Source organism: Vanellus vanellus (assembly GCF_965231255.1).
Source record: "Vanellus vanellus genome assembly, chromosome: 4".
Classification (NCBI taxonomy): Eukaryota; Metazoa; Chordata; class Aves; order Charadriiformes; family Charadriidae; genus Vanellus; species Vanellus vanellus.
Window position 1 is genome coordinate 64,122,917 of NC_138909.1, and position 27,146 is coordinate 64,150,062.

Consider the following 27,146-nt stretch of genomic DNA (forward strand, 5'->3'; position numbering starts at 1 on the left):
TTTCTTGTATTAGATTTGAGAGGCAAGTGTAGAGAGTGCAATTACATGATGAGGATAACTGAAAAATGAATCATGAGCTGCCTACAGTTCAGCAGTGAGAGTGCAGCTCCAGTGCCAGGGATTTCATAAATGACAGCCCACAGGTGGACTGTGCCTGCACAGAGGCTGCTGAGTAATCCAAACCTTAATTTCAAAGAAGGTGAATCACCAGATTCTGCTTAGACTAGCTTTGGTGGGTACTGCTGAAAGATGCTGTTCTCTCTTGCCTCTGAGCTACTTTCAGAGTTCCCTTTTCCTTATGCTCTCAAGTGGATGAAGTATGAGTTTTTTAGGTGGAAATTTTGGTATGTGACTTTGTAAGGTCAAGAGGAGTGGGCACTGCAATCTTGAAATGTACTTTGTTTCAACTTGGAAAGATGAGTATGTTTGGAGGTGCGGTAGAAAAATATATAATTTTGAGAAAACCTACCATCTATATAAAAAGGAAAACTTTTACAAATCATGTTTGCATTAAGATTTGGCTGACAGAGAAGAAAGGTTGAATCAGACGAAAATGGTAAGATTTTGATTTTATAATTGAAAACATTTTAGGCTAAGAAATGTACCACATTTTTGGACACTCCTGAAACTCGGTAGTAGTCAGTTGTCTCATCTGGAGGAAGAAACGCAACAAATAAAATAGTAAAATGAGACTTGAATCTTTATCGAAGCCTGAGCGAAGCTCTTAAAAACATTCCTCACTGTGTGAGAAAAACTGTTCACCAGGCAGAGTCATGTGACTTGAAAGTAAGTCTGTGACCAATCTTGTTTATGATTCAGACCTAAGGAATAAATTTATTAATACAGCATGAATCACAAGCCTCTTGTCTTACTAAGAGGCGTGATCCTCATGTAGTCAAGGTGCAGATGAAAAACTGTCATGATTACCAAGCACAGACTTCATTTTGCATCACAACAACCACAATTTAAGAGAAAATGAATGACAAGTAATAAGCTAAAAATTTATTCCTAGAATGGTTATGATTGTTCTTGTCCTTTTGTTCTTTTTACTAAATTATTGAACTTTAAACTATTTAAGTATTGTTTTATTCTGCTAATATTTGACCCTTTTCATTTAAAATCATATTGAAGAAACTATTCAACTGAATTATAAAGAACTTGCGTTCAGTTTCTGAGAGTTGCTGAAGAATCTGAGCCCAATTGTTCTCTCATTTAAGACAGTGCCCTAAACAGCAGGTTGCTTATTCTTGCCACATTTTTAATTGCTTTAAATATTTACCCCAATTGAAACAAATTAAGGAGGAGTATTGGGAAGGTTATATATCATTTATGAATATGTTTTTCTTGTACAGAAGTCTGTTACTAATACATTCAGTAAAGTCATTCCTTGCATACCAAATAACTAAGTGTGAATAAATCAGCAGCAATTAAACTTAATACGAAGTTATTCTGGCTGTTAAGATGGATGGACCATGTACTTAAGTGATTGCTTTTTAATTGTGGGTTTAGAATAATTTTAATAGTAACAGGAGAATCTGTGGACTCCTGTAAGCAAATGTAAAACATAATTGAACTGCTTTCTAATTCAGGAAGGAGAAGGTTAGCACAAAACACTGGGCTAGTGATAATGTTAGCTTGTGGTTTGGAGCCACTGTGTGACCTCATGTGAAAGTATTTTAAGAAGAAGAAGAAAACTTGTTTCTGCATATAAATTTAAAATGTGTGTAAATTTAAATATGTGTGTAGCAAAAGCTTACTCTCCTCTCTCATACCATTTTCATCTCCCACTTCCAAACAGCCTTTAGCAATTGTTCAAAGCAGTTCTAGAGAACTTAAAACAAGGAAATGATAACAGGAAACCACGAGGTTGTTAGAATCTCTTTCTGAAGTTACAATAAATTTGTAGTTGCGTTATCTAGTAGCCTTATAGCCATGAGTGCCATTGTACCATTTCTTATGCAGGAGTACTTGCATGTACAACAGAAGGAGTTAATCATGCAGTCTGCTTAGCATGAAAAAGAAGCTTTTGGGGTTTTTTGTTTTGTTTTGTTTTATTAGCTCCTTCTGTTCTAATATACACAGTCATTTGAGATGGCAAAAAACAACTTCGGATATTATTCATTTGGCAGTGTTACACTTCTTTAGACTACAGTATTGATGATTTAAAATTGTGACTTGAATATTAGAGTAGTTCTCTGTAGCTTTTAAGAACACAATGCTACATTACACAGAATCACAGAATTTTCAGAGTTGGAAGGGACCTCTAGAGATCATCTAGTCCAACTCCCCTGCTAAAGCAGGATTGTCTAGAGCACATTACTCAGGACCGCATCCAGGCGGGTCTTGAAAATCTCCAGAGAAGGGGACTCCACAACCTCCCTGGGCAGCCTGTGCCAGTGCTCTGTCACCCTCACTGTAAAGAAGTTTTTCTGTGTATTTGAATGAAACTTCCTGTGTTCCAACTTGTGCCCATTACCCCTCGTCCTGTCACTGGGAACCACTGAAAACAGCCTGGCTCCATCCTCCTTCAAACCACCCTTTAGATACTTGTATGCCATAATAAGGTCTCCCCTCAGCCTTCTCTTCTCCAGGCTAAAGAGTTCCAGCTCTCTCAGCCTTTCCTCATAAGGCAGATGCTCCAAGCCCTTCATCATCTTAGTTGCCCTTCGCTGGACTCGCTCCAGCAGTTCCCTGTCCCTCTTGAACTGGGGAGCCCAAAACTGGACACAGTATTCCAGTTGTGGCCTCACCAGTGCAGAGTAGAGGGGGAGAATGACCTCCCTCGACCTACTGGCCACACTCTTCCCTATACATTCATACTGCAAATAATTTACATTTAGTAAATATTTATGACTGATCCTTTCTAAAGAAATACTGTAGTATTTATACCTCCCTTTTTCATTTCTCAGAAAGAAAAATGTAAATATTCTCCCTGTGGTAGTTATCGATATTTAGTAAATACAGCTTTTGTCCACATTGCAACTTAACAGTTTAATAATACATTAATTGTAATAGTTTCTAAGTGTATACTTTTCACTGCCTCTCAGTTTTGGATTGATACAAAGAACAGTACAATGTTCCCTAGCCTTCTCGTCATTTTTTTTCCATTCTCTCCCTCTCAAAATTTCATCTTGCTTCCCATTTGTTCTTTAAATCTTTACTCCAGGCTTACGCTTTTTGCAAAGAAATCAGCAGTAAATATTATGTAAAGCTTATATTTGTGTGGTGTCCATAGAGGCACATTGAAATCAAAATAGATTTTTGAAGTGGGAAGGAACTTTGGGACTGCTGATTTAGTTTATGAATTATTCCAAATCCATCTGAAGCTGTTATTTAATTGTAGGCATAATGGCAGAGAGGGATTTAGGGGTTTAGGAATTACATGATGATAGTGAAATATTTAATTCTCTTTTTTCCTTTGCGAGCTCTTTCTAAGAAGAAAGGGATAGAATAAGCAAAAACAGAGAAGTGTTTTTTCTGATGCTTCCCTATCATTTCACCCTTGTGTATGTTCTGTAGACATTCAGGAAGTAATTGGAATTTAAAAAAAAGTGTGAGTTCTTTGTATTCTTCACAAGATTTTTTTACGTATTTATCATATCATCTTTTCACAAATTTAAACTATTTAGAGATTCCTATTAGATTAACATCAAGTATATTCAAGGCTTTTTACACTGTCTCCCATACCATCCTCATCATTAAGCTTAGGAAGCGTGGGTTAGATGAGTGGACAGTGAGGAGGATTGAGAACTGGCTGAAAGGAATTGCTCAGAAGGTTGTGATCAGTGGCGCGGAGTCCAGTTGGAGGCCTGTAGCTAGCGGTGTTCCCCAGGGGTCAGTACTGGCTCCAGTCTCATTCAACAATCAAAAACCTGGATGAGGGGACAGAGTGCTGGTGACAGAAAACTGGGAGGAGTGGCTGACGCACCAGAAGTCTGTGCTGCTGTACAGCAAGACCTGGACAGGCTGGAGAGTTGGGCAGGGAGGAACCTAATAAAGTTCAACAAAGGCAAGTGTAGGGTACTGTGCCTAGGAAGGAATAACCCCATGCACCGGTACAGGTTAGCAGTTGACCTGCTGGAAGGCAGCTCTACAGAGTGGGACCTGGGAGTCCTGGTAGACAAGTTCACCAAGAGCCAGCAATGTGCCCTTGTGGCCAAGAGGGCCAGTGGTATCCTGGAGTGCGTTAAAAAGAGCATGGCCAGCAGGTTGAGGGAGGTTATCCTCCCCCCTAACTCTGCCCTGGTGAGGCCACATCTGGAGTATTGTGTCCAGTTCTGGACTCCACGGTTCAAGAAAGACAGGGAACTATTGGAGAAAGTCCAGCGGAGGGCTACAAAGATGATCAAGGGACTGGAGCACCTCTCTTATGAGGAAAGGCTGAGAGACCTGGGTCGGAAGAGAAGACTGAGAGGCCATCTCATCAATGCTTATAAATATCTAAAGGGCGGTGTCAAGAGGATGAGGTCAGACTCTTCTTAGTGGTGCCCAGTGACAGGACAAGGGGCAACAGGCACAAACTGGAACACAAGAAATTCCATCTCAACATGAGGAAAAACTTCTTTACTTTGAGGTTGGCAGAGCACTGGAACAGGCTGTCCAGAGAGGTTGTGGAGTCTCCAGTTCTGGAGATACTCAAAACCCGCCTAGATGCATTCCTGTGCAGCCTGCTCTAGGTGAACCTGCTTTAGTAAGGGGGGTTGGACTAGATGATCTCCGAAGGTCCCTTCCAACCCCAACCATTCTGCGATTCTGTGATTTGCAGCTACTCACTAACGCTAGAAGATATGACAGAACCTATTCATGGAGAGGTGCATAGAGGGTAACAAAGAAAAAAAGCATAATGATTTTGAGCACTGAAAAGGTTTTAGGTGTGGAGAGGCCCAACAGTTGGCAGAAACAGACCTTTGGTTTGAACTAGTTCCTTCATTCTCATTTTATTATCTAAAGGGGAGTTCATTTTATAATGTCTCAAATATCTGCCTCATTTCTTAGGGCTTAAACTACAATAAACTGTGATAGAATGCTTCATAAATTATGCAGTGGGATTTTCAGCTGAATACATGCTTATAATTTGTTTTTTTAAATTGTTAAAAATTGGGTCTGTTATTTTAAATATTAAAGTTGTATCTCAGAGTGATGATGATAATATTTTTAATTTTAGGATATCTTGTATTATGAACAGCTTAAGTCAAATGTGATTCAGCATGACCTTTTAGTGGACAGCCTGATTTACAAAGTAAGTAATTCACTAAACGGTGATTAAGTGATTTATATACTCATCACACCGGTATCTTGTTTTTTTTAACAAAGAAAATGTTAGATAGTTTGATTTTAAGGAGTGTAAGAATAATTAGTGTGAATTTATTATTGTAAACTCTCTCCTTGTGCCTGTTTTGGCTCTTGTGTAAGACATTTGTTTGAGTTGAACCATTAAGTCATAAAGAAACCATAACTTCATTTGAAGGAATAACTGGTTTTGCCAGCAAGATAGCACTGGGGTCTGGCTGCTTCCGTTTCAAGTTTCAATTCTGAGTACTTTAATCAAATTAATATAGTATTTTTAAATTTTAAAATATGGAGTATGTATTAACCACAGCTTTCATGACTCAGTGGTGAAACAGTGTCTTCTACCAATGTGTTAAGTTTAGCTTCTATGGAATTCTGAAAAGATGTCTTTTAGCTTCAAACTGCTGTATTTTTTGATGACAGGACGTAAAGCTGACAGCAAGCAATGATGACTACTATTTTGTATTTGAGGATTATTTATATCAGGTATGTAACTATTTTTTCTTAGAAAATCTAGAAAGTATACTGCTGTGGGATTATCATCATCTTTGGAGTAAGGATTGCCTTTGTGTTTCATGTGTAGGCAGAGTACAGTGGAACCCTACACAGATGCGTCTGCTGCATTACATATACTTTCCCTTCTGAATAACAATGTTGTACACTTAAACAGATTAAGCAAGACACGTTTCTAAAACTCCTACTCTGAAGAACCCTACACAATGTCTTTCCAATGGAGTAAGTCAGAAAATACAAAGTCAGACATATACTTCCCCTTTCCAGCTTTGCAATAATAAAATTATTAACAGCTGTGGCACACAAATTAAGACTTGAGAAGTATGTTCAGGGTTCTAGTTTAAAAAAAAATAGTATTGCTTTACAGTGACCTACTGCAATAAGCATAAAAGATATTGTATTATAATTTTTAAATTGAAGACATTGACTCTGAATAAGATAGTGACATTTATAGTTACTTTTTGGATTGTTCCCATTCCAAATCTGCTTCTAGCAACGGGGAACCCATCTAATATATAAGGAATTATCTTTGTTGCTGCCTGTCGGATGCCCTTAAATAGAAGGAGATTACATTTATGAATTTCCTAATGTGTAGTTGATTGCAGTGTCAACATAAATGTCATGCAGCAAACTTACCGTTTCCACAGTGCTTTCAATTTCATTAGTCACATCTGTTAGGTTAGACTTGCTTAATTTTTTTGTTTTAGAGCTATGTGAAACTAAATGATTTCTTCTTTGATGGCAATATGTAAAACTGCTGGTGATTTAACTAACCAAGAAACTGTCCTTAATGCTGCTTAGTCTATATAGATATAAAAATATGTGTTACTATTTAAGCATACTGTTCACTCATGTCTACATATAATATTTTTAGCATAATACGCATTTAAACATTAATACTTAAAATCATAACCTCATGAAATTATAATTTTTTACTTAAATAGTTACAATATTGATATCTGTATCTGAATTTCTTTTCGAATTAAAAATTGAAAAGTGACAGTCTTCAGCAGTAGGACCAGTTGTTACTTGAATTCCCCGACCCCTGAGCTAGAATACAGGGATGGGGAGCAGAATGAAGCCCCTGTAATCCAAAGGGAAATGGTGAGGGACCTGCTTCAGCACCTGGAGGTGCACAAATCTATGGGGCCGGATGGGATCCATCCAAGGGTACTGAAGGAGCTGGCAGAAGTGCTCACTGGCCCACTGTGCATCATTTATGAACAGTCCTGGATAACCGGGGAGGTCCCAGCTGACTGGAGGTTGGCAAATGTGACACCCATCCATAAGAAGGGCCGGAAGGAGGATCCAGGGAACTACAGGCCAGTCAGTCTGACATCAGTGCCTGGGAAGGTCATGGAGCAGATCATCCTCAGTGCCATCACATGGCACATGCAAGAGAACAGGGTGATCAGGCCCAGTCAGCATGGGTTTGTGAAAGGCAGGTCATGCCTGTCAAACCTGATCTCCTTCTATGACAAGGTGACCCACTTGGTGGACGAGGAAAAAGCTGTGGATGTTATCTACCTGGATTTTTGCAAGGCTTTTGACACCGTTTCCCATAGCATTCTCCTGGAGAAACTGGCTGCTCATAGCCTGGACAGGTATACTCTTCGCTGGGTTAAAAACTGGCTGGATGGCCGTGTCCAGAGAGTGGTGGTAAATGGAGTTAAATCCAGTTGGTGTCCAGTCAGGAGTGGTGTCCCCCAGGGATCGGTGCTGGGGCCCGTTCTCTTTAATATCTTTATCAACGATCTGGATGAGGGGATCGAATGCACCCTCAGTAAGTTCGCAGGCGACATTAAACTAGGGGGGCGTGTTGATCTGCTTGAGGGTAGATTGGCTCTGCAGAGGGATCTGGACAGGCTGGACAGATGGGCTGAGGCCAATGGTATGAGGTTCAACAAGGCCAAGTGTCGGGTCCTGCACTTGGGTCACAACAACCCCATGCAGCGCTACAGACTGGGGGCGGAGTGGCTCGAAAGCTGCCTGGCAGAAAAGGACCTGGGGGTGTTGGTGGACAGCCGGCTGAGCATGAGCCAGCAGTGTGCCCAGGCAGCCAAGAAGGCCAACACCATCCTGGCCTGCATCAGGAATAGTGTGGTGAGCCGGACTAGGGAGGTAATCATCCCCCTGTACTCGGCACTGGTGAGGCCTCACCTCGAGTACTGTGTTCAGTTTTGGGCCCCTCACTACAAGAAGGACATTGAGGTGTTGGAGCGTGTCCAGAGAAGGGCTACAAAGCTGGTGAAGGGTCTAGAGCACAAGTCCTATGAGAAGCGGCTGAGGGAACTGGGGCTGTTAAGCCTGGAGAAGAGGAGGCTGAGGGAAGACCTTATCACCCTCTACAACTACCTGAAAGGAGGTTTTAGAGAGATGGGAGCTGACCTCTTCTCCCTGGTGACAAGTGATAGGACAAGAGGAAACGGGTTCAAGTTATGTCAGGGCAGGTTTAGATTGGATATTAGGAAGCATTTTTTCACTGAAAGGGTTATTAAACATTGGAATAAGCTGCCCAGAGAGGTGGTGGATTCACCATCCCTGGAGGTGTTTAAGAAAAGGGTAGATGAGGTGCTTAGGGACATGGTTTAGAAGTGGTGGTGTTTTTATCAGGGTAGGTTAATGGTTGGACTTGATGATCTTAGTGTCCAGTTCTGGGCCCCTCAGTTCAAGAGGGACAGAGAGCTGCTGGAGAGAGTCCAGCGTAGGGCAACTAAGATGATTAAGGGAGTGGAGCATCTCCCTTATGAGGAAAGACTGAGGGAGCTGGATCTCTTTAGTTTGGAGGAGACTGAGGGGTGATCTTATTAGCGTTTATAAATATATAAAGGGGGAATGTCATGAGGATGGAGCCAGGCTCTTCTCAGTAGCAACCAATGATAGGACAAGGGGTAATGGATTCAAGCTGGAACACAAGAGGTTCCACTTAAATTTGAGAAGAAACTTCTTCTCAGTGAGGGTGACAGAGCACTGGAACAGGCTGCCCAGGGAGGTTGTGGAGTCTCCTTCTCTGGAGACATTCAAAACTCGCCTGGACGCCTTCCTGTGCAACCTCATCTAGGTGTTCCTGCTCCGACAAGGGGATTGGACTAGATGATCTTTTGAGGTCCCTTCCAATCCCTAGCATACTGTGATACTGTGATCTTAAAGGTCCCTTCCAACCTCACTGATTCTATGATTCTATGATAATGCCAACTGAAACATTGATATTTATTCACTAAAATACTTATCTGTAGAAGTTTTTCTTGATTTAAGGGTCAAAGATGGTCTTTATTATTGTAACAATAACTCTTCATCATGGAATTTGAAAATTTTATTCTTATTTCTGCTTCATTCATTATATAGACTACCAAGGCATATTAAATAATCATTAACAGTTCCAGTGGACACAGGATTATAAACTATGAAGGAGTATGTACTAGTATGCAGTATAATCTTTTGTTGTAAGACCATCAGGAATAGATTTTTTTCATCATTCTTAATATAGAGCACAGTTTAATATTTTAATTTTTTATATATCTCTATTAAGTAAAAGTATGATTACAGAATGAAAATCATAACAAGTACTAAGCTATCCTTAGTAATCTGAAGGAGAGTCACCAAATATCTTTGAAAAATTAAGTGGGCAGTTTTACTGCTTTGAGGCAAAGAATATCTCAGACTTCTAATACATCAGTACAGGCTGGGGGATGACTTCCTGGAGAGCAGCTCTGTGGAAAGGGACCTGGGAGGCCTGGTGGACAACAGGATGACCGTGAGCCAGCAATGCGCCCTTGTGGCCAAGAAGGCCAATGGCATCCTGGGGTGCATCAAGAAGAGCGTGGCCAGCAGGTCGAGGGAGGTCATCCTCCCCCTCTACTCTGCCCTGGTGAGGCCACATCTGGAGTATTGCGTCCAGTTCTGGGCTCCCCAGTTCAAGAAGGACAGGGATCTGCTGGAGAGGGTCCAGCAAAGGGCTACGAAGATGATTAGGGGATTAGAACATCTCTCCTATGAGGAAAGACTGAGGGACTTGGGTCTTTTTAGTCTAGAGAAAAGAAGACTGAGGGGGGATCTTATTAATGCTTACAGATACTTAAATGGAGGGTGCCAGGGGGATGGGAACAGTCTTTTTTCAGTGGTGCCCAGGGATAGGACAAGAGGTAATGGGCACAAACTTGAACATAGGAAGTTCCATCTTAACATGAGGAGGAACTTCTTTACTTTGAGGGTGGCAGAGCACTGGCACAGGCTGCCCAGAGAGGTTGTGGAGTCTCCCACTCTGGAGATATTCAAAACCTGCCTGCACGCTGTCCTGTGCAACTTGCTGTAGGTGAGCCTGCTCTGGCGGGGAGGTTGGACTAGATGATCTCCAGAGGGTCCCTTCCAACCCTGACCATTCTGTGATTCTGTGTAATTACTAGTTGCTCTAGTTTTGTTTGTACTTTGTGGTATTCTTCAGACTCTTTTCTAGAATAAAGTTATCCATTTTCCTTGATAAATTTCTCTTCCAGCCTAATTTGCAAATGCATTTCTGCCACATGATCTTGTTCTGTGGCCCCTGGAAATATTCTGCAGCATGAGTCACTGTGATATGGAATATTATTTATTGATTTCATATGATAACTGAAATTAAATATTGTCTAAATAAAATAGGCAATGAAAATGTTAGTTTAAACGAGGTAAATTATTTCTATGTATTGAGCAGAGTGTGGCATTTGTCTGTGTATTACTTAACAGATAAAGCATCCATCAAAACCAGAAAACTTGGGCGTAAAATAACAATGAGAATATTTGGTTGGATTATTGGTGCCTCTTTAGTAGCATGCAATCCTTTTTGGGAAGAACCCTGTGAAATTATGTAGTTTATTTCCTTTAATATCTTTCCTTTCTTTCTCCTAAAGTTTACGTGGTTTTATTACCCCTTTGTAACTATTGAAATAGCATACAGTTGCTTTTAATATAGTACTTTCTTTTCGATAAAAGCTTTGGCTTTGTTTTTTTTCTTTTTCCTCAGTCCTTTGAATTCAGTGATTCTCTTTTCAGTTGTGATTATAAATATCCAATATTTTGCCAAACATTGGAAAACCCTTAAAAAGGGGTTTGTGCCATTGTTTTCTTTTAGCATTATCATTTTTGTGAATGAGAAATTAATATATTCATTCTTTCTGGCCAGAAGTTCAATTTGAATACTTTAGTCTTACATCCTGCATAATAAATACATGCAAAGAACCTCACCAGCAATTTTTAGGTATAGTCATAACTTATGTCTGAGCTAGAGTCTATCTCTTACAAAGATGCATAGTAAAGATGCATAGTCCTTAATTTAAAGACTTCCAGATACTGGTACTGGACACTGTATTCCTAAAAAGGGGGACCTCAAATTAAGGTTACATTCTTTCCCTTATGAGAGAACATAATTTATGTCCTTTTTAGATTAGGTTCTTTTTCTCTCACCTCAGTTAACATATACAGAGAATTACATTTGCCTGTGTATTGTTATTGTCAGCTGTACTTTGGCAGCTGTGAAAATGATTGTGTATTACGCAAAAATAATATTTAGCTTAAACTGTTTGAGATAAAGAAACTATTTTCTAAAAGATGTTTGTATTTGAGAAATAGTTTTGAGGTTCAAAAGAGGAAAATGTCTCAAAATATGACCTGCTTTCCATAGAAATAAAAAAAGCAATGATGTTCAGATGTCACAGTGTTTTGGTTTTGCATGTTCCCGTTTGACAAATGCTGATATTGCTGATATCTGGAAAATGTTTGCAATAAGTAGTTGAAGGAAAAATCCATTCATTTTTAATCACAATAGATTATGTCGTGAAACACCACCTAAAACATTTCCACCTTTTACACCTTGGCTACAGTTAAAACAAACAAACAAACTCCTAAAACCTGCAAGAGCAGAGAGGATTTAAGGTATGCAAAAAAAGTCAACAGCAAGTTGAAGTCTGTCTGTCTTCTGCCCTCTTGTGTACGTTCTTGATAGTGCAATCTTTCATTGCAAGAAAACATGAAAATTTTAAAGTATGATACTAATTATTACATTTTTTTACAACTTCATGTAGGATGAGGTTATTTCTTGTTTGTTTGGTTTTTTTTTTCCGAGGAACACTTTTACTATTTAATTTTATAGTCAATCACTGTGAATACTGGATTTTTCATTTATGTAAACAATAAAAAAATACAAATATATTTTACAAAATACAATGTGCGTTTCAGGCCTTACAGATATGAGGTGAACTTTATAGTCTGTGCTTTTTGACAGTACTGCATATTGTGCAAGCATTCTGTAAACCTCCTGGGAATGAAAGCGAATGTAAGGATCAGTCTTCTTGAACCACACAACATGCACAAATGTAAATTTTTTTGTTTGCTTATTCACTACTAGGACTTCCCCAGGTCATAGTAACTGAATAGGAAAATAATCTAATAGACATCAAAGCAGCCAGTTGCATGCACAGTCACTAATGATGTGACAGAAGGGGACAAACCTGTGCTGAGAGGCAAAGAGGAGGGTTGGAGAACGTGAATATTTTACTGACGACAAATAAATGTGAAGGTAAATTCATAGCAGGTTCAAACCAAGCCTGGAAATTTGAACAGGAAAGTAAATTAAGTTGGTCAAGAGCTTTCAACCTTATTAGCTCTCTTCAATGGCATCTAGTAGGTGCTAATTAAGGCAGGTCCTTAAATCTGTTTGACATTGCTTTGTTGATCCAATAAGTCAACTGATTTTTATATGCTTTATCTTTTCTACAGGTATTACTCTGTTTTTCCCGAGATACGTCTGTACTGGAGCACTTTACTTACAGTAGTGCCACCCCACCTAAATCATACATACGAGGTAAAATGAGTTGTTTTACAAAAGGTTGTATAGATTTTTGTTGACTGCTGCAGTAATACAGTATGTGAATTTATTTTGCGTTCATTACACCTAGTGGACTACATTTAAAAGGACGTTAATAAAAATTTCATGTATCCAGTTGACATCTGCACAGCTTCTGACAGTTTAGAAGCTGATCACATGAAGGCCAGATTGAAATGTTCTTTTACTGCAGTTTTCTATGTATAATTCTCCAGTGTTTTACCAAAATAAATTGAACCCACAACTGTGACAATATGGTAAAATCTTGGCAAGATCTATCTTCCTCAGAGCTAGAAATTGAAATACACAATGTTACACTCTGTAACTTCAATAAACATAGCAACTGGAAGTGGTGGTAGGATGTTATGTTCCCAAAGCAGTGAGTTTTACAGATATTTGTAGACAGGATCAGAACATGTTGCTGAAGATTTGCAGGCTCCATTCTAAGGTCTGGGAGAGGAGAGCTCTACCAAGCAGCCTTATATTGATTTTCTTCAAAACATGGCATCTTCCAGAGTGTTAGCTTACTTTTGGATGTTCTTTGGCTTCAGTTCTCATGTGAGTCTTAATCTTAAATTTGTTGGTTTGGTCTGCTTGCCTTCTCTGCCAACTTCTAATGCCATACCTCTGGGCTTCGTTTCTTTGCTTCTTAGATCCTCACCTGCCTTGGCTTTACCCAAGGGTTCCTAAATTTGTCTTCTTTCATTTATCCAATAAGTTTTTGTTCCATATACCTTTACTTTCTGCATTCCCGTTTTCTTCCTTGGTCCCTTGTGTCAGTGTATTAGCCAAATTTGATCCCCATACCAAGTACTTTTTTTTTGAGCAGGACCTCTGCTGACAGTTTTCCTCTTGCTGCTTCTTATGTCTCTAGAGGCAATGTTTCTTTTCTAATTTTTTTTCTTCCTCCTTTATTGCTTTGTAGGTCTTTTCTCTCTCTTTAACTGAATTAGGGAGTTTTCTTTACCAGCTTCTTGAACCAAGCAAAGGGCTCACCTGAGAGCAGAACAGCAGTGGGATCCCAGGTCTCGCTTCAGGCACAGAGCCATGGCAGACAGAAACACAGCTATGGGGAACATCCTACTTATTCCTAGACAAATCCGGGGAATGAAGTTGCTGAAATCTAAATCTCTGCTAAACCTGTGCAGTGTAAATCCGAAAGGCTTGTAGGTCCTATTTTTGGCTAATTTTCCAAGAGATATGCTTTATGCTAAAAATACTCTCCTTCCAGTTTACAAGTCTGGGCTACACAGCAAACAAACTATTGAAAGGAAAAATAAAAAAATACGTTTTAGTTTAGTGACCAACTGATTTATGTCATTGGAAAATACTGGATTTTATTTTCACGGGGTAGTAGGCAAGAGCTTTGCAGGGTAATTTTGAATTTAATTCAGTTGACTCATGCTACAGGAAAATAAGTCCAGATTCCACTGAGCCTGACAAAAGTTTCCTGTGCTAAATTCTTCTGTGTAGCATGAACAAAATACACACTAAAGAGATCTAAAGGATCTCTGAATATTCTATAAATTTTCATATAAGTAATTACATTTTCTAGTTGAATTTGCTCATTTTTAAACTAAAATAATTACAGTTTTTAATTAATTGTAATTATGATTAAAAACACTTATATTTCTAAATAAACTGTTAAAATTTTAATAGTGGACTTTAAATTATTAGGTTCTGTAGTTAACATGTTAATTTTGCAGGGAAGTTATATGGTCAGTCTGTACGATCAGTGACTGTCTTGACTTAATCTTTTGTATCCAACAGATTACTTAAATTTTTTTTTTGTTATATCAAAGCTATACCATTTGTCTTCCTCTCTGTTGCAGGCTTAATGAAGCCTTGAATACTTTTTATCTATTCTTATATCTTTTTTTAATGCCTTTCCTGTCCCTAGGTCAGTCTGCCACAGCATGTCAGACTTATCCCCTTAACCTTATCCCCTCGTAGAGCTTCACTGTCTTCAAGGTCTGCAGCAAACACCTTTAGAGCTCCTAAAACACACCCAAAGAAAATCTCTATGGGACAGCATTGCTGAAATCTTCCATTTTGTTGTCATCCTCCCTTACTGGTGCTGCGTTTTAGTTTTATATCTGACACTGTACCTGTCCTATTGCATTGCTTGCTTGTTTTAGACAATATCAAATGGTCAATAATGTAATTATGATTTTTATAATTGTAACTTAGAATCTACCTTTTTAATGTAAATCTTGAGATCTTTTAACAGTTTAATTATATTTTAATTGTTTGATGATTCACAGGAAAACTTGGAATGGAAGAGTATGCTGTTTTCTATCCTCCAAATGGTAAGAATTAGACTATTGCGTCCTCTAGTGGTAGATTGGAAAGATACAGGATTTTTTTTTCTCAAATACATAACTTCTTTTTCTATTACAAATTTTGTTTTGCTGTTATTCTGCAAAATTCATTAATTTAAAGGAGTAAGCTGGACTGAAGCTACTCCAAAAGCACATTCTGCCTGATGTTAGTAGTCATATACAGAGTTTGCCTATGTGTGAGGTAAGGAGAAGGAAAACAACTTATGGTGCAGCAGCTTGTATTCCGGTCTTGTATCACCTCTGAGAGGATCTGAATGATACATGCTGAAACCGTCTGACCCCCAGCTTTTCAGTAGTCAACAAACCACACCTTAAAGTCTCTTCCTTTCAAAATTTCTGTTCGTTTTAAAAATTCAGACATAATTAATCTATATGATTTTAAGTTAGTATCATTGCTGCTGTTGTTTCTTCAATTATTTTTTTTTCAGCTCTTGTTTTGACCATTTCAATCCCTGTCTATTGAATTCTTTCCCTGTTTTTGCGCTGCATTTGTATTTTAAGTCCAAGCTCTTTGCTCTTGCTTTCAAGGCATCACCCATCTTAAATCTCTGTCTCTCGCCTTGTCTTTCATGTCTTCTGTGTTCCAGTGGTGTCAGTTGTAGCACGTACTTTTGTTCCCCCTTCCATTTTTGCCTCCACAGTTCTTTGCAGCTTTGTAGCCATGGAGCATTGTCCTTATGACCTTTTGCCAAAGCAGCTCCCTCTTACTGGTCCTATATGAAAATTAACGAATGGGAGCTAAGATCAGCTGGAAAGGAAAACTGTCATGATGCAACTGCCAAGTCCTCTAAATGTTTTATCTGAACACTATATGAATTACTAGAGGTCTTGGCCTCCTTTTTTCCTGCTCCCACCTTGTCAGTGCGTGACATTTATGGGTTGTCATTTATCTGAAATTAGGTTCTAATTTCAGCAAAGCTTATATGTAATAACTTCATGGAAATGGAGCTTTACTTGGCTTTCTAGCAACTATAGCATGTGTTTAAGCACATAGATGGTTGTACTGAAGTAAGTGATACAATTCCTGTATTTAAACATTTACAAGATTGAGATCCAAGAAATATTTCATTCGTGGATAAAAATAAATACAAAAGAACAAAAAAAGAAATATTTTGTTTTGTAGGTGTAATTCCCTTTCACGGCTTTTCTATGTATGGTAAGTGTGACTCTTATAAACTCTTAAAACCTCAGGATTTCTTTTTTATCATATTGAAGTTTAAAGCTGTATGTACTTTTCTGCAACTTTTAAACTTGCGTGTATTCTGTTTCTTTGTGTATGAAGACTGTATATAATTGTGTTATATAAGGTGTTAAAGGAACATTAAATAATACAATGGTTGCTACTTTACTGCACAGAGGAAAGCTCAAATATCAACAAGTTTTCTAGCAGAAAAATCTCCTCAAGTCTCAGACATAACAAGGCAGCTAGTGCAGAGACTCCCAACAATGTGACACTATTTTCTACAGCTTTCCAGTTTTTTTCCTTTGATTTATCAAAGGCGTTTGTGGCATCACAGGGCAAGCAGATTTTAAGGTTATACTTAAAATTATATGTTTTGCTAATAATAAGGTTTAACGATCAGATGATTTAAATGTGAAATGCAAATTTGAACCTGAGTAGGGAATCTCAAGTCTTTGAAGTAACAAACAGCTTAGTTACAAACTCTTCCTTTGGTACTCAGTGGGAGGCTGTCACTTTTACTCTGTGAAACCGCTTTTCAAAATGTTTGGATTTGACTCTGCCCTTGAGAACAGCGTCTCTCAAACTGGGTGTGAGCTTCTTCCCTCCCTCCTGTCCCCTCTCTTTGCGAGGGCTCAGAATGTGCTGGTTGTTAGAAGGAGGGAGGCTGAAAAGCAAGGCAGCAGAAACACAGTAGTGTAACTCCAGGCTGCAGGTACAGTAGCTGGGGCCAAGCAGAGCATTCTGCGTATTCCATGCTGTGCTGCTGCAGGAGGAAGTATCTGGCGCCTTATGTAAATGCTATACGCTTTTGCATGTTCACATGCATATGCAGGTAGGGTGCCAACTGTTAGGCACTGTTCTGTTATCCTCCTGGCCTTTATGTACATACGCACACTGCCAAGTCTTCCACCTCCGTCTTCAATCATTAAAACCGTACACACTAGTAACACCCTCTGCTTTTTCTTACCCCTACGCAAATACGCATTTCTGTGAACATCTCACCCTACCTTTTATACACATACGCCACTATTTTCCATAAAGCCACCTTCTCTGACAGATACATATATGAAAATGAATTCACACATGCATACACTCATATATAAAAAACGTATGTATATCTATGTGCATATGTATATATATGTATGCAGGCAAATGTATCCATATCCCCAGCTCTATAAATAAAAGTAGAAGTGAAGGTGAATGTAGAGATAAGAGACTATGAGTGTGTTATAATGTAAGCTGTCATCCATAATGAATGCACCTGTAAAATGAAGCAGTAGATGTGATGAGTGAACAGATGAAAAGGCTGTTTACAGAAGTGTTTATAGAACAACTGTCGTGAAATGTGCATTGGATGAATGGAGTAGCAATCGAAGGGAACGGATCATGTTTGTGCAGCATGTACATACAATATATTTATCTATATGCTAGACTTTTACAAAAAGAAAAAAGGGACTGATTGAAAAAAAAGTTGGAGAAATGCTGCTTTATAAATGTAGCCAACTCTTATTTCAAATCAGGTATACTAACGGACCTCTAAACATTAAACTACCAAATGTCCATGGCTTTCAGAACTTATAAGAAATAGAGGTCTCTATCAGTCTGTCATACTTAGGTGATGTTATTGTGGCAACAAAAAGCTATTTTTTAATATTTTCATTTTCACAATGCCCATCTTCAAGCAGTGAATTTATTCCAGTCTTTCAAATGGGGAACCAAGTTGAAGATCGCCACTAGCCCAAGGGCACATTGGAAGTTACAGATGGTTGAATCAAATACTTGCACTGTTCAATATAATCATTGCCCTACATCCCAGAGAAACTATCCTTAAAGCATATTTCCTCAGCTTCAGAAACCAGCACTGTAGTAAGCAGGTTCTCATTAGTTTAGATTCTTGAAATATATAGAACTAGTAACTAGTATGTATTGTACTCCCTTTCTTAACTTTTTATGTCAAAAAATACTCTGTTATAAAATATTTCTTTCTGAATAACTGGTTTAGTATTGTTTTTGTGAATTGTACTACTATAAATTGCTTGTTTTTTCCTCATACTTCATGCACTTAATCATTGGATTCTTTTAGCAGTTTACAGTGTTGAGTCAATTATAATTCTTTTATCCTTTCAGTTGCTCCACTTTGTTTTCTGTACCATGAACCTTCCAAATTGTATCAGATATTCCGTGAGATGTATGTGCGTTTTTTCTTCAGACTCCATTCCATCTCTTCTCATCCCTCTGTAAGTTCATTAGGAATTAAAACCCACTCACTTGATATTCTGTTTGCTATGGAAACATAAGATACAGTGGCATGATTTTCTATGCGATTGAAATATGTCCATTTAAATATAATGTTTCAGGTAAACTTGGAAAAATTATTAGGTAACTCCAGTTTGGATATTTTGGATATTTCTTTCATCAATGTTAGTCTTTGCTATAGAATATCATGTACTTTAAAATAGAACAGCCCTCATTTTATGAGGGTGTGGGGTTTTTTTGAGGGTCAAGTCTTTTATGTAATCGGTTTCTCCTTTCAAGAAGTCACATAAATGCATACTCACTTTCATTTTAATTAATGACATGTAAGTGCAAACTTTAGTATTTTCTGGGGTAGAGGGGCTAAAATGTAGTCATGTATATACAGATATTGTTTCAGTGATATCAAGTTAATGTCTGTTTCTTTAATTCAAGTATCTTTGTGTGACAGCACATGCTTTTTAGCACTACTAGTTGAATGGAAATTATTTAGTTATATTTATGACCTGGACCAGCTCTCTCGAATGTAAGACAATTGTAGAAACTGGCTTATCTTCTATTTTTGAAGAATAAAACATGGTAATTTTTTGTCTTTCCTTCTGAAAATGCTGAATGGTTATATTACTTTCTGAAAACATCTCCTGGTTAAAATAAAACCACTTCCTTGATATATCATTTCAAGGCTGTGCATTGTGCTTTCAGTCATTAATAGCAGGGAAACCAGTCAGACAGGAATCTATTCATTTTCATGGTAATTTCTAAAAGAAATTTTAAAATGTGTTTACATTTAACTTTTTTGTAGTTATCTCCATAGTTGGTTGTTTGTACTTAACAGACAATATGAGAAACTACCTCTCTGATTTTTGGTGCAACTGAGGTCTATTTCATCAAAATGAAAATATTTCAAGTAGGTTGTATTATCATAACCCACTAAGTACTTAGACCCTGACATACAAATACCATAAGTAACTTAGAGCTGAAAGGAACTGTCAAAACATACTATGTTGCTAATACATACAAAGAATTGTAGGAGCAAGGCTTTAGTGACTGAAGACATTAGAGCTGCTTGTGCCCTGCTTACCTGAGGTGTATATTGTATCATTAATAGTGTTTTATTGCTTGAATTAAAAATTCATGCATATTTACATGCTGATACTGCTTTCTCAGATTTGACAGGATGAGTGTTAGTATTCAGGATATGATCTTGTCTCATTAGGGCATTGTATCATTGTGTTTGCTGTTTGAGACTCTTCTACAAACCCACCTGCCCCAGCTCTTTTATCATCTTCGAGAAATTGGAGCTCAGCCGTAAGTACTTCTTTCTGACTACAAGTGTTGCAGGTTCATTGTTCTGAAAATGCTGTTCAGTAGTATTTTAATTTTAAAAATATGGGAATTTTTTTCAGAAGTGCAAACGTCAATGTGCCGTTTTTCCTTGAAAGTCAGTCGGAGTCCTTTGTCTAACCTGCGTGTATGTGCTTTGTGCATTTCTTCTGTATGTTCTATGAAAAAGAGATGAGAATTGCTCTATGAGAAACGCTGCATTATTCACCTAAGTTTCAGTTATTCATGTCATATCTGATGGAACTAAGTAATTTATTTCCTAGGGGGCAGAAGACACAGAGATGACAGTTATAGCAGAAGCTACGGGAAGGGGAGAGAGAGCAAGAGGCTGTCATTCTATGGTGTACTCATGTCACCAAGTGCAATAGAACCTGAAAGTATTGCTGTTATAATTGGTATCCATCATAATAGCAGAATAGCAGAAACAATGAAACATTGGGGGCGATAATAGCTGAGGATCCGTCTAATGTGACTTTTTGGTCAGAATATTTTAATGATATTGGTACTTTGTCAAATAGTTTTCTATTGTTAAATAGTTTTCTGATGGCTGTTGCAAAGGAAAATGTGGATTATTAATGCAGCAAGAGAAAATGGCTATTCTTCCTAGAAGAGAAATGCAGAAAAATAATGAAATATTTTCAATTTATAGAGGATTTGTCTGATCATTATGGGAGACAGAAATAGAATAACTGTTGTTTATCACTTGTTTGCAGGCTAAGAATTTCATTTAAATGGATGGTACGAGCATTTTCTGGTTATTTAGCTACAGATCAGCTCTTGCTTCTGTGGGACAGAATCCTGGGATACAACTCTCTAGAAATTCTTGCTGGTAAAAGAATTATTTTTACACAACGTGTTAAATTCAGATGGATGTAAAGCAAATACATGTTAGCTTCAATGTATTTTGTGGCAAGAAGAAAATAGTTGTTCTTTGAATGCTGAAAGAAGATTACATACACGTCAAAGAGTATAACTTTTAGAAAACTAGAATTGCATAAATACCGTATCTCTAACAAGAATATGTGAGGTAATTTTTTTTTTTTATGATAGCACTTCAAAAATGCCAAGTGCTCCCTGAACAGAATATAGGATGTTCTCCCAGCTTTAGTGGTAACAATAAATGAAGCTCATCACCTTTCACAAAATACAAGATTCGTGTTAGTCATTTATGAGGAGTACTTCTTCAGTACTTACAGAAACTGAGAGTTCCCCTGATTTTGCTGGATTTCTTCTTTCAAAGTTCCATCTTTTAAGAGACCTTGAAAGTTTTGTACTTATTTTTTATAAAGGAAATAATGTCCTAAGATTTATGCAAGGTTTAAGATGGGGGCTCTAAAGACGACATGTATCTTCAGTTGGGTCAGTTTTTAAATATGAAGTAGGTGAATAGAAGAGAAAAGGTTTTGGTTCCACTTGTACGTATAAGACAGCTATGTAGAGAGATATAATTATATAAGATAGTACAAAATACATGAACATTTTTAAAAATGTTATATAGTATTCATAACTGAAATAATTTAAATAAATTAAAATTATTGGCTTAGAAATGAACTAATTGTACATCACCTTGTCCCTTTTAATTAAAAGCTAGTCATCTTAAACTCAAGCATTTTCACTCGGACTTTTCTGAAAGAATGTTGTGGTTTTCCTATTTGTTTTAAAGAATGGCCAAGGAAACTGAAACACAGCCATACATTGTATATTATTCTTCAGAATCAAAATAATTACTCTGAGGGAGTGAGAATGGGTATTTTACATCAAGATGAATTCTAACCACTGATTAATGGGTCAGCAACTTAAATATTGGGCATTTTCTTTCAGTCCTGGCAGCTGCTGTGTTTGCTTTCCGAGCAGTCAACCTGATGGAGGTGACATCGCTGGCTGCAGCTGAAGTAAGGATAAGTTTCAGTTGGAGGAGATTGAAATAGTTTCTGATGCTTTGCCAACAAGAGTAACTTAAGCTTGACATGGCACGTGGTACATAGTGCAAATCTTTCTGCCTAAATTCTTACCTTAGATAAAAAAACTAAGGAAATTATGAACATGCAGTACATAATACTGCTTTTCTGGAGTAAAAGGAAATAAAAGAGTGTATTTGCTACAAAAAATGCAATGTTATCAAGTTATTTGGTACAATCAGATTTTTTTCCTATTTCAATATATAATTGTTTGTGGGATATACTATTTTTGAAATATTGTGGGCGTTTGTACCTTTTTTTCCTCAGGGCGTTTTAATGTAGTTGCTTCTGTGCTTTTTGATATTACAAAAGTTATACAACGTTATTTTTGTCAGTATTGAATCCAAAATTTCACTGTGAGTACTGTCATTTTACAGATGGGAAATGAAGAAAACTAAGTCATTAAGGTGAAGATTATTATTGTTTATCTCTAGTAATTTGTTAAAACATATTTTTTCCCAAAAATCTGATGATGTCTGTTTTTAAAATTTTGAGAGCTTGTGATGGCTCTTTCTTTTTCTCTTTTTTTAACCATACTTTCATGAGAAGACATTGACTGTTTGAGTCATTACGTTGGACTTACTTCACAAGTACTAGCCAAGCCACAGGATAAGGATTCTTAATTCCCAATTATTTTTAGAAGCAAGTTGAAATATTAGACCCCTTATTCACCCATGATGCCATGTATATTTGAAGTAATGCTAAAGGCTAAAATAAAGTTACTTGGTTTATGTATGTAAACATGCTTTTTCTTTGAAATGTTAGAATGAAAAATAATAAGGCATTCTGCACACTAACATAAAACAGCATAATTTGTTCCTAGTCAGGTCTGAATCTAGTTATTGTTAGTACTGTAGTCAGTATTTGATTTTTTTTCTGACTTCTTGACTTGCTTTAAAGAAATTTTACTCAAATGTCAAGTTTAACAAGCCTTTTTGGTTTTTATCCTAGGCTGTACTTGCTGACCTTTCAACCCTGAAAGTTATGCCTCTTCTTCAAATCTTCTTGTTTGCTACTGTCACTTGATCTGCTTCAACAATACTAGTACCACAATTCCAGTCTTTCTTGAGAAGCTAATCATCAACTATGCAATGTCTGCATAAAACCAAAATTAAACTGTATGTATAATATTAATTTAGAAATCATGACCTTAAAATTTTCTAACTAAAACCAGTAACTTTGCACAGGAGTATGTGCAGTGCATGCTACTGAATTTCACCGTAACAGCAATGCTTATTATTTGTACATTGAGAATGACTACTTGTGCAAATAAACAATATGAATCAGTGTCTGAAATGCATGTAATATTAAATTAATTAAAGTAAATACAATTCGGGATCTGAGTGTTGTGGTGTTAATGCCAGTTGTAAAAGCTCTCTTTTAATACGAAGTGACTTTTTCAAGCTCACAGCTTAGACGGTATCAGCTCGAATACCATCGAGAGAAGAAAGATACTTCAACTTGCAAGAATTTTTTCTCATTTTCTAAGAAAAAGATAGGATCATATGCCGGTTCTGCTATCTCTATCTTACTTACTCTCTTCACAGATATTTTCTCCATGTTCTTTCTCACGTTAGCCCTTCCATTTATTCTTTTCACATACAGAGACGTAGTCATGCATTCCTCATTCATCTTCAGTTAGGTATACAGCTCTGTCGGGCACCTTCTAAACTCCTACCCAGAGTCCCACCAAAGGCCCCGTGTCATAAAATATGTTCCCCTGCAGAGAAGGCCTGAGCATAGCTTCCTTCAGAACTTGTTGGAGCCAGTCCTTACGTGAGCCAAAATATTCCCCGGAGATCGATGCCAAGAGTCCTTTTGCCGTGCCCCACACCCTCTTTGGGAGAGCAGCACTACGCCTTTGCCAGTTTTCCAGCCTCTCTGATTCAACAGCTCAGGCTGCAGTTCAGAATCCAAACTCATATCGATGTGTGACGGATTGTCACTACGCTGTCAGGCTGGCTCATCGTCTGCTGCCTTTTTGTGACGTCTTCCAGCTTTTTCCACTGCTTTGTTTAGTACCAAAGTTGGAGTCAATAATCTGATCTGATTAAGCATATCTTAATACCTGAAAAAGGATCAAAATCAAAAGAACATAATGGGTAATATAAACACTGTGTTTGCTGTAGGACTTTTATCTTCACGTAAGTTACATACATGTAGTTGTCATCGTTTGTCATACATACTGAATGCATGACAGTGAAACATGAATCCTTTGTAGTTTGCTCAAACGTTGCCTGCAAAGTGATCTAAGCTGTAGTCTCAGACAGTGTTATGAGCTTTACGTCTGTGATTCTTGTTGTCTCTGTCAGGATAACGTAGTAAGAAAGTTACTGAACTTTTATAGACTGCTAGTGAATTTATGAGGCTAATTTTCAAAAAGGTAAAGTTGTGCACTTGGTGTGTTCACTTTGTATATAAAGAACCAAACTGCTTAACAGATAGGACATATTGAATGAGAGTATTTGGGGAAATTTTGTTCTGGATAACAAAGAAAATTGATCTTTTTCTTAATATTTGCAAGAAATGGTTTAACTAGAGGCTTTTCTATGACGTAGTTTTTAAAAAAGAGGACATGTGACAGCTTTTATCTTTACAGCAAGTATTATCCTGTTTTATATATGGAGAATGGAGGCATAGAAAGATTAAGTGATTTGCTAAAGATTACACAGTAAATTCCTAAAAGAGGTGAGCAGTCTCTCCTCTCCTGAATTCCTGTTTATACTTGGGGATGCTTGGTTTGTGTATTAACCACAAGACCTTATTTCATCTTCAGAACAACGCATGGTACACATCTACCTCTAAAGACACATCGTTTTGCAGTTTTTAAAATCCGTAAGATTGAGTGGCAATTTAGAAATTATAATGTTACAAAGCAGTCACAAGGCTTGTGGCTCAGTAAGGTCATTACAAGGTTACCATGGCTTCTTAGGGAATTAAAAGTATTTACTAAATAGCAAGGGCGATTCCCTAGAGGCCTGGTGACCCTCTAATGCCCATTGCTCTGTGCAAGTACATGGTGCAGAATCCTAGCATTACCCTAACCCATTCTATATTGGGATTCTTGAGCAGCACTTTTTCTCTCTTTTTTTTTTTTTTTTTTTTTTTTTTTCATTTCCAATAGTTTTGAAAATGTTCTAAGTAGGCAGAGATAGAGAGTTGTTTGAACCAGCAGTTCTGTGGCTAACAGAATAGGGGCTGTTTTCCTCTGACTTGGCATCTTGTTATCCATCCTAACCACCTCCCGTCTCCCTTGTGTTCCCTCTACCTTCGCCACTGGAGTACTTAAACTCCTCTTCCTGACCTCCCTCCTCAGTTCTCCTGGTGGCTGGGCAGAGGACCTTACACTCTGTGGCTAATGTGGGTCAACACACATCTTCGGCTAGACGGCTCGTACTGACTGCCTGGACTGGCAGCTCCGTCAGCCGGGGGTGATGCTCTCCTCTTGCCTCAGGGTTAGCCAAGGGCTGCAGGGACTGCATCCAGCCCTTGTGCCAGGTGTCGTATGGACCGGCTGCAGCAGCACATCTCTTGAACACCTCGGCTGCCTTTTGTCAGGTGTTTGACTTGTTTGAGACATGGAAAGATGCATACATGCACACAGAGACATGTATGCAGGAATAATGAGTATAGTTGCTTTAAAAATTAGATTAAGATGAGATTAAAAATTAATCACATCCTCTCCTTAGACTTCAACTGTGCTCTTAGATTTTTATATCTTTTTTTAAATCTATTTCAAAAAATTCCTTTCACTGAAGAGGTATTATTTTCACGTTCCACTCAGTTTCTCATTTTAGTTCCAACAAAATATTGTGTTTCAGATTATGGCCGATACTTGTATTTTTAATCTCCCTTGCTTAAATAACACTCTTTCACTTCGAATGTTTTTCGTTTGGTTGGTTTTAAAAAAAAAATTAAAATGACTGGTTTCTATCTTACAGCTAGATACTTCTCTTGTATATGTAGGTAGACGTGGTGCTTAGGGACACGTGTTAGGTTAATGGTTGGACTCAATGATCTCGAAGGTCCCTTCCAACCTAGATGATTCTATGATTTAAGTTTTAGTTCTTTAACTTTAGAGACCAATTCAAATCTGCTGATGTCTGTAGTCTATCATTTGACTTCCAAATTCCTAAAACTCCCTTTTCATTTTTGCTGTTTTAAGAAATGGCCAGATTTTGATAGTAGAAACATATCTAAATTGATAATCACATTGATTTAAACAGGCTCAGCTGAACCTTCAATGGCTCAATTTAGCCAAATTGTTTTTCTTGGTCTGTTCCTCCCTATTTGAAATCACTATAAACAGACATTTTGGTACAAGAACAAATTGTTTCTATATTTATAGATACAGATCAATTTTTTTGCTGCTTACCTTAAGATTCTGGCTATGGTCTGTCAAAGGTTTCCTGTAATGTCAAATAGACTGTTTAAAAAATGCAAAAGTAAATAGGCTCGTCTAAAAATGTACCCAAGTTATCTTCATTCAATACCTCCAAAAATACATTGAAACTTAAATCGTGATGGCTGGGGTAATGGAACGATTGAATGACTAGAACAGTTTCTACTTTTTAGTGGAATTTTTTTGTCATAGTAACAGATTTTATTATGCGAAATGGAGAGAGTATGCAGATTGTAAAATAGATATCCCAGTAAAGGGAAAAGGCTGGAAAAAGACACCTGTTTAAGATACATTTCTACTTGTTGCCGGAAACCAGCCAAAAAAATATGGCCAAGCATATGCCTCTTTTACTGTCTTCTGATGATTTTTATAAAATTCTTCCAACAAGACTGAAGGGGTTTTATTAAACAGAATTGCTCTATAAAGATCAGTTAGGGGAGAGCAATTTAGTGAGCCGCTTATTAACACAAAATAAGTGTTTATTTAGAAGATAGCGAAATATATCACGAAAGTGTGGGGCTGCATCTTCAGCGAGGAAGGGGAGGAGCTTTTCCACGTATTTTAACAAACGGGTAAAATATTCTGCCTGGTGTTTTTATGTGCGGAAACTGGGGGGAGGAGGGGCGGAGGGAGGTGGAGGGCGCAGCAAGGGTGGCGGGAGCTGCTACGCTCTTCCTTTTCCCTCCATTCCCCGGGCTGCCCCCAACCCTTCCATCCCCAAACGTCCCGCCAGGAAAAGCAATTAGCTGAATTTTGTGTTTTGTACGGCCAGCTACAGCTGCCTTCCTCTGTCCACCAGAAACTGGTTTGACATGCAGTGACCGGGCCGGGAGCAGGGCCAAGGCCTGGCCCCCGGGGGAAAAGGCCGGCAGAGGGGGCATTGGCCAGCCTTCCTGTCCTTCTGGGCAGCGCCAGCGGGAGAAACCACCCCTCTGAATAATTTCCCCTTCCAGATAGCCCTATTAACTGATCTGGAAGGGCTGAAGGACAACTGCGGTGGGGTTGTTGC

At 38.0% G+C, this 27,146-nt stretch overlaps 1 protein-coding gene across 1 annotated transcript in view; it reads left to right on the top strand.

The window, feature by feature from the left end:
• Positions 1 to 23,061, top strand: part of TBC1D19 (TBC1 domain family member 19) — a 54,528-nt gene extending 31,467 nt beyond the window's left edge. Inside the window, exons 12-21 of the mRNA XM_082482786.1 lie at positions 5,165 to 5,239; positions 5,713 to 5,775; positions 12,550 to 12,634; positions 14,920 to 14,964; positions 16,121 to 16,153; positions 18,308 to 18,417; positions 19,650 to 19,741; positions 20,491 to 20,606; positions 21,599 to 21,669; positions 22,687 to 23,061. Coding sequence (XP_082338912.1) covers positions 5,165 to 5,239; positions 5,713 to 5,775; positions 12,550 to 12,634; positions 14,920 to 14,964; positions 16,121 to 16,153; positions 18,308 to 18,417; positions 19,650 to 19,741; positions 20,491 to 20,606; positions 21,599 to 21,669; positions 22,687 to 22,761 — 765 coding nt within the window. The 3' untranslated portion in view covers positions 22,762 to 23,061. The remainder of the gene's footprint in view (positions 1 to 5,164; positions 5,240 to 5,712; positions 5,776 to 12,549; positions 12,635 to 14,919; positions 14,965 to 16,120; positions 16,154 to 18,307; positions 18,418 to 19,649; positions 19,742 to 20,490; positions 20,607 to 21,598; positions 21,670 to 22,686) is intronic.
• Positions 23,062 to 27,146: the final 4,085 nt, after the last annotated feature.